Here is an 8,352-nt window from a genome sequence, read left to right on the forward strand (position 1 = left end):
GTGCTTATCAATAAACACAATTTAAAAAGAAGAAAAAAATCTTTTGAAAATAGCAGATCTACAAGCTCACAGTGCGTGGCGATGGACGCATTGTGAGCTTGTAGGCCAACATTGTGGCCAACATATTTCCAGATGGCTGTCCCTGTCCCTTAATTTGGGTCTTGACATGAAAAGGTTTGAGAACCACTGATTTACATCTTCCATATAATCTACAGACACATGTAGTGGCTGATAATGAACACTAGATGGCGGCTAAACAGCAGTTTTCCAGTCTGTCCATGACCACTGACCAGTCACAGTTTTAAACACAGACTAGGCTACACCCCCACCAGCGCGCGCGCACGCACACACACGCACGCGCACACACACACACACACACACACACACACACACACACACACACACACACACTGACACACACAGAGTTAGAGACAGAGAACGAATACGAATGAACGAACATATTTGACAAACAAAATGAAACAATGTCATATTTTATATAAACAAATGATCAGTAACATCGAAGTTGATTTAGTTGCGTCATGTGTGTCCATTTTTGTTTCATTTAATTCCCGAGAGGGAAACCTCCCAGTGCAGTGAAATGTCCCTTTATGTGGCTGTGCACCAATCAGGGCTCCGGGGCTACCCCGAAACCGGTGACCTGTTGAATAGTGTGTCACGGCCCAAGTGCCCGTCGACCACACACACCTTTATAACTCTTGAGTGTGCAAAACGGAACCAACACGGGTCCATTTAGTTCCATTTGCATTCCAAAGAGTTATATTAACGCTTCGGATTAATGTTATTATGTGCTTTTTAATTATGTGCCTTTTAAGGCACACAATAATCCAGGACACCGGTTTCTCCGTAACACGACAAACCGCGCCCCGCCCTCCGGTTGCCCTAACGGGAAGAGGAAACAGGCGCATTGCCATATAAGGACAACCCCGCGCATGCGCACCGTCCCCCGTTTTTGTTTGAAGTGAAGCAAAGCAGCGAGCAGAACAGAGCACAGAAGAAAGCCCACAAACTCATTCAGCACTCAAAGTGTTTCGATTGAATTAAAGCCGCTGTTGTCATATTCATTAATAACCCTGATGATCTGATGCATCCGGACCAACCATGCTGGGACACCACCACCATCACCATGACAACAGGACGCAGCAGCAGCTGGTGAGCTACGTGCAGGACTACCTGGAGTGCGTGGAGAGTCTGCCGCTGGACATCCAGAGAAATGTGTCCCTGCTCCGGGAGATTGACTCCAAATACCAAGGTACATTAATGTATAAATATACACATACACATACAGTACACAATACACATGCATGCATGAACAGTAGCCTAGCTGTGTGTGGTATGTGAGTAATAGTACTAGTATAGTGGAGTCTCTGTCTCTGGATAAAACAAAGACAATGTGTCTCTGCTGAGGGAGATTGACTCCAAATACCAAGCTAAACATTTAATGTAATGTATTTAATGAATAAATAAGTACACATGCATGTGTAGTAGAATAGTAGCCGTGTGTTTGGTATGTGAGTGGAGTATTGTTCTCTGTCTCTGGATAATGTAAAGAAAATGTGTCTCTGCTGAGGGAGATTGACAAAATAGTAAAAATACCTCCAAATACCAAGGTAAATGAATCAGTTTAAAGTATAAATGCACATACAGTACATGTGTGCAATTAGTAGCCTAGCTGTGTTTGGTATCTGGGTAGAGTAGTGGAGTCTTTCTCTCTGGATATGCAAATAAATGTGCTGCCCTGCTTTAGACTCCAAGGTAAAAGGTACATTTGTCTATTTAATGTCTGAAATTTCTTTATTACGAACAATCCCTTGAGATGAACCATCTCGTTTTCAAGGGGGTCCGCAATTCACGAAGTACACTTCATACATAGACACCTTTTTTACAAACAATTCAACCAGACAAAACAAAACCAGACAATTCCTAGATAAACAAGAAACGAACAACAACAGCAAAACAAAAAACAAAAAAACTGCAACAAAACAACATTTCACATAACATGGACATAACGTAGACAATAGACGCATAACATGGACATAACGTAGACAATAGACACATAACATGGACATAACGTAGACAATAGACATAACACATGGATCATTCCATCATGGATCTGCTACAGTGATAATTAGTGAAAACATGATGAGATGACAGCACAGTTTTAAACAAATGAAAAGATGTTATTGAACGAATATGGACAGGTAGATTGCTCCAGTCACAAGGAGCTTTGAACATAAATTATTTTTTGCCAACTGATGTGGGTATATTAAAGTAAACCTGTGAGCAATGTCTAAGTTGATGTGTAGAAGTGTATGGTATCATAAGCTGTTTCAAATACTGTGGATAATTTAAATTAATACATTTAAAGATGAAATGCAGCCAGTGCTGCTGTCTTCTTGAGGTGGGAGATGGTAAATTGAGATTTTCGTACAAGGTACAGTGGTGGGTCAGATATGGGCAGTCAAGGACAAATCTGCAGCCATAGACGGTTGTATACTGAATTCAAGGGAAGAAGGTTTGTTTTAGGGGCAGTCTGATATACTGCATAATCAAGAATTGATAGTATGAGTTGTTGCACTAGTTTCTTTCTTACTGTAAAAGTAAAACAGTTTCTGTTTTGAGTCGGTGTATGTGAGCAGGATGCGTCTCAGAGGAATGGATGGTGTGCTCATGCACGTTCTTTGTGTTGTTTATTCCAGAGGTTCTTAAGGAGGTGGACGAGGTGTACGTACGAGAGGTACCAGGGCGAGCAGGATGCGTCCCAGAGGAATGGATGGTGTGCTCATGCATGTTGCTTGTGTCGTGTCTTCCAGAGGTTCTTAAGGAGGTGGACGAGGTGTACGAGAGGTACCAGGGCGAGCAGGATGCGTCCCAGAGGAAGCGGCTCCAGCTCCAGCTGCAGCGGGCGCTCATCGTCAGCCAGGAGCTGGGCGACGAGAAGATCGGCGTGGTGACGCAGATGACGGAGCTGGTGGAGAACCGCTCGCGGCAGATGGACTCTCACTCGCTGCAGGGCCTCCAGGTATACCGCAGGAGGGTAATGGCCGGGGGGGGAGTGGGGGACGCGGTGGTTCCTCACACCGCCGCAATTACATTTCCTGGACATATTATTTTACAATTTTACAATTGGAATTGTAAAGGGATATTTCACTTTCAAACACGTTTGGGGATGCCAATTGGGAACCTAGTATGCAATACCCGTTGTCATAGCACCCGTTTTAACCGTCTGTCTGTGTCCCATTTGTGCCGATATATATGGAGATCTCTGTATCTGTCCGCCTGTGTCTGTAAGTAATCAAATGGCTGGTGTGGGGTTGCCATGGCTGAGGCAGAGGCTGGGAGTTCTACAGGCTAGGGGAATTGGGCTCATTAGGTCCACTGACAGCCTGACCAGAGCCTTTTGTGGCGGTTCTGGGCAACCGCGTATCCGATCGACTCCCAAGGCCGGACACTGCACTCCGCGTGGTGGTGTGGAACGCTGTGTGTTCAGTTGAATTTGAAGTCGGTGGGGCGAACGGTTCTCTAGCTGCGTGGATTACAGACGTAAACACGTGCAGAGACTTTGGTGCATTTATTGTAAGATGGCAAGTGATTGTGATCATTATTGTGATCCTAATGATTATTGTCCAGTGTTGATTTCGTCGACTAATACTATGACAACATGCTCGTTGACGAAAACTAAATGGAAACTAAGCTATGATGACTAAGACTAAATATATTGACAATTTCGTCAACAAATAAAAACTAGACCAAAATGTTAGGAAGGGACTAGTGGACTAAATCCACTAGTCCCTACTGTCCCTTATAAATCAACTGTAGATTCAGTCGACTAACACTGAAACCAGACCCTTAGAATAGACAGAGTTACGACATTGAGGGGGCAGAAAACAAGCCTGGTCACGAGGTCCATGTACTCGGGCGAGCCCATGGACTCCAATGCATTCCGTGAACTTCCGGTTGTCCCCTTTTGAAGGGAATTTTGCTGTCCAAATCAACACCAGTGTTCTTGTCCCGTCTTGTCCCTCCAGGAGCCCGGCGTTGGCGGGGGCGACACCCCGGACCGGCCCACCTCCACGGCCACGGACCGGCGCTCTGCCAGCGGCAGCACGCTCCTCCCCGAGGCCTCCTCCTCCTCCACCTCAGAGCAGCAGCGCTCCTCGGCCCGTCGGCCCCGACGCCAGCAGCGCACCAGCGAGAGCCGGGACTCCGCCTCCCTTTCGTTGGCTCCTCCCAACGGTGGCAGCGGCGGCGGCGGGGGGGGCTCCTCCTCGCTGGCGGGCGCGGACGAACCCGGCGGAGGCGCCGCCGAGGACCCGGTGGGCCCGTCCGGTAAGGCGCCCCGTCACTATTATTATTCAGTGGTGGGAAAAAAACCGTATTCACAGGTTTTACTGAACTCATTCTATGCCTAGGGTGACATTGGATGACCTTTTATCAAAGACCTTTTATCAAAGTCCTAGATCGAATCGAATCATTTTTTACCGGCTCTTGGCATCTCCGTTCCCCTGGCGACGGGTTTGTTTCTGCATTGTTGACGTCATTGATTATTTTCCCTCCATCCACACTAATCTTTAGCTGCGTTTATCTCGGAATTTAGGCTCAGATTGAGGTGATCATACAAAACATTGATGTTTTAGGAGCTCAATAAAAAGTCCCCGCGACCCCGTGGTGTCGTATCGGCGCTTGTGATGAAAATGAAAGTATCTAGCGAGGAAAATGATGAATGAATGCTGAAAAGCGTGGCAATTTGCGACGAAAACTTTTAGGGCCACCCCTTTTGCAACCAGGTCTTATTTTAATGTGTAGGACACAAGAAACACTTTACTGGGTGTAATATGTGTTTCTGGATAATTTAATCATGACGCAAATGTTCATGACCAAAATGTCTTGAAAATGTGGTCTCACTTCCTTCCTGGACTACAAGTCACACCTCCATGCAGCTTCTCTCCCCTCTCCACAAGGAGGGGCAGTGCACCAGAGCATTGATGGTCATTGTAGGAATCCAGTCAAACCCCAGTCAAACACACAGACTTCATTGTTTTTCTGGCCGTAGGGTGCAAATTTCAAATTGTGCTACTGTTATCTACTACAAATACTATTAACATTGAGTGACTGCAGTTTCTTCCAGCGGTGAAATGTCCCAACCCATTTAGGCCTAAGGCCGATTCTAAAAACCTCTTCTAAAGCCTGACCTAAGTTTTCTGAAAAACTCCATTATTTATATAGCAGCATCAATTTTTTGTAATTTTTGAATACTGTACATACTGTATAGAACCCAAAAATGGGTTCCCGGCCTGAGGGGGTAAAACACCAAAAGGGGTTCCCGCCCAGAATGGGTTAAGTAAAAGTGCCAATACTGCAATGTATAGATACAAAAGTCACTTGAGTATAAAGTACAAAAGTATCAAAATGTACCAAACGTAGAAAGTACTCATTATGCAGACTGTCCCATTTCACAAGTTTTCAAAGCAGATCTACAAAGCTGCTAAGCGGCTATTTTGAAATGGCTGAAATGTATACAGGGCTGAAATGGTTAATGTACGTTTTGTAATAACAATGAAAAGCTACAAAGTAACTACTAACTAAAGTTTTCAAATTGCAGTGGAGCAAAAGTACAATATTTGTCCCTTAGATGTAGTGGAGTAGAAGTGAAAGTATAGAACATTGGAAATACTCCAGTACAACGCTTGAGTAAATGCACTTTCAGTAGTTACTTTACACCCAGGGACAAATTAGCCATTGGGCCAGTGGGGCCGTGGCCCAGGGGCTCTTGGCTCTTAGGGGCCCTTCAGGGAAATTGGACCGTCAGGTTCTAGGTTTCACACCCTGAAATGGGCTCCTGGGGCCCTTCATTGGCAATTTATTTTGTTAAATTGAGGTCAAAAAGGTGATAAAAACATAAAAAGGTCGCACTGACACGCGCTATGGGGGCCCTGCAAAGATTACCGGCCCAGGGGCCCTTGTGGGGGTTAATCCGTCCCTGTTTACACCCGCCGTAGTCTGCAGCACTTGCCGTAGCCTCGACAACCTTGCAGTCGTACGCAAAAGCTGAAAATGTACTGTAGATAGCATTTCATGTAGACATAGCATTCTATGTCTACTATGTTTACTCATAGTTTCATTGTACAGACATTCTACTGTTAGACGGATGATACTAGCTTCTTGGTTTCCTTCTGATCCTAGATGACTATTTCTATGCGTGTGATGTATTACCATGTGGTCTTTTTCATGTCAAGGACCCCCAAATTGACACTAATTAGCCCTGTGAACCCCCATTTGAAAAGATATGCCAGGGTCCCCCATAAGAGAAGTTTTTCTTTGACGGCTCTAGCAGTGATTCTCAACCCGTTTAATTTCAAGGACCCCCCAGTTTGACATGCATATTAGTCTACAGACCCCCATTTAATGTCATTTCTATCTCTGGGACCCTAATTGATATTGTAAATCAAAGTTAATTTAACTCAGAGTGTACAAATGCAAGCAAACGGATTTGTACACTCTCAGAGTTACAGACCCATAAGGGTCCATTTGGTTCCAAACTATAATTTATCTGGGTACCCCCTGGAACAACTCCCTCAAGGACCCCTGGGGGTTCCCCGGATCCCATTTTGGGAAACGCTGTGCTAAATGATCTAAATTGTACACAACTGTGTTTGCAGCCCTGGCGTCCGTAGCCGGAGGCTCCTCCTCCTCGTCGGCGCAGCAGCAGCAGCAGCCGCGCAGCGACAAGAAGTCCAAGTCGGCCAAGAAGAAGAAGCGCAAGTCGGCCAAGCAGGAGCGCGACGCCTCCCCGGTGGACTTCGCCATCGACCCCAACGAGCCCACGTACTGCCTGTGCGAGCAGGTGTCGTACGGCGAGATGATCGGCTGCGACAACGAGCAGTGTCCCATCGAGTGGTTCCACTTCTCGTGCGTGGGCCTCACGTACAAGCCCAAGGGCAAGTGGTTCTGTCCCAAGTGCCGCGGGGACAGCGAGAAGACCATGGACAAGAGTCTGGACAAGAGCCGGAAGGAGCGCCGCTCCAGGTAGTGCTCGGTCCGGTTCGGTCGGCCCCTCCCCTCCCCTCCCCTCCCTCCGGCTTGGCCGAGTTACAGGTCTCGATGTTTCTGAGCCCGGCGGCAACCCCGAAATTGGTGACTTGCTGAATTATGCACCACTGGGGCCAAGGAAGGTGTTCCCATTTGTCTGCCCCGGAGTTAAGGTCCTTTCAGACGGGCAGCGACCAACGCGCCTAGGAATTCACTTTCAATGAGAGGCGTGCGTTCATTTTGGACGCGCAGCGGAGTTGAGGGGCGGACGACGCAAGCGTAATTTTCGCGGGCGCGGTCCCGTGAAATTGTGCGCGTGTTCGTTTCGTGCACACGCCCGGTGGCGACTAGACCTGGATTGTGTTGAGCTTTTCTTGTTTTCCGCTACGCGTCCCACATGAGCAGACCTGTCGTTGATCCAGGCGACAACACAGGTGTCAGCCAGCAGCCGCTCCCCATCTGAAAGGACCTTTAAGTGAAACACACTTATACTGTGTAATTGGTGTCACAGAATTCACCAGAGGTCACCTGTTTTGATGTAACAGAGCAGGTCAATCAGACCTGTTGACTTAGTTAGTTAGTTCTTGATATTTTCAGAACCGGCTACACCAAAAATTGGTGACTTGTTGAATTATGTGTCACTGGGGCCTACGGAATCGAGTGTGTAACTCGGGGTGCTTAACGCGTCCACTTGGTTTAATTTGCACACTCAAATAAACGCTCAAATAAATGAAGACTCAGGATTTGACTGTGTAATTGGGAGTCACATAACTCACCAGGTCACCTGTTCTGACGTAACACCGGATCAAGAGGCCCTGGCCGGGGTCAAGTCAACCAGTTTCTGCCGTTTGAGAGTTGAGCCTGGCGACCGGCATCGGTCATAAACGGTACCAGATCGATGTGAAAGCACAATTTGAACGTTAAATGCATTTTTCTCTGGATACATTTTCCAGATTGCATTTGTGTTTGGGCAAAACAAGCGAATGTGTTAGCACCGACGAGTTTAATAATAAATAAATAAAAATTGACTTGTGTTTCTTCTAGAACGGTCAAATTATTTGATAACAAACAATTGCAAAATACGTGTCATCACAATACATGCTCCTGCTTCGTCAATGGACGCTCTGTGTCGTTCTAAAGCCGTGCTCTAAAAATACGTGACTGTGTGGACTCTGTCAGTGTGCTCTAAGACAAACCTTTTCATGTCAAGGACCCCCAAATTGACACTCATTAGCCTGCGGAACCCCATTAGAAAATATATGCCAAGGACCCCCATGAGAGAATATTATTACGGCTCTAGCAGTG

General features: G+C 46.5%; 1 protein-coding gene across 1 annotated transcript; it reads left to right on the forward strand.

The window, feature by feature from the left end:
- The first annotated feature begins 988 nt into the window (after positions 1-988).
- On the forward strand, positions 989-8,125 carry ing2 (inhibitor of growth family, member 2). Its single transcript, XM_083788695.1, has 4 exons — positions 989-1,270; positions 2,832-3,040; positions 4,047-4,347; positions 6,678-8,125. The coding sequence occupies exons 1-4, from the start codon at positions 1,120-1,122 to the stop codon at positions 7,046-7,048; spliced, it is 1,032 nt and encodes a 343-aa protein (XP_083644821.1). The 5' UTR covers positions 989-1,119; the 3' UTR covers positions 7,049-8,125.
- Positions 8,126-8,352: the final 227 nt, after the last annotated feature.

This window comes from Protomyctophum parallelum (genome assembly GCF_964188405.1).
Source record: "Protomyctophum parallelum genome assembly, chromosome: 18".
Lineage (NCBI taxonomy): Eukaryota > Metazoa > Chordata > Actinopteri > Myctophiformes > Myctophidae > Protomyctophum > Protomyctophum parallelum.

What these genes read in the sequence shown, in the direction of transcription:
- ing2 (XM_083788695.1), top strand. Translation starts at nt 1,120, where the DNA reads ATGCTGGGACACCACCACCATCACCATGACAACAGGACGCAGCAGCAG. An exon ending in ACTCGCTGCAGGGCCTCCAG is followed by an intron (nt 3,041 to 4,046) that starts GTATACCGCAGG and finishes TTGTCCCTCCAG; the next exon opens with GAGCCCGGCGTTGGCGGGGG. An exon ending in GGACCCGGTGGGCCCGTCCG is followed by an intron (nt 4,348 to 6,677) that starts GTAAGGCGCCCC and finishes CTGTGTTTGCAG; the next exon opens with CCCTGGCGTCCGTAGCCGGA.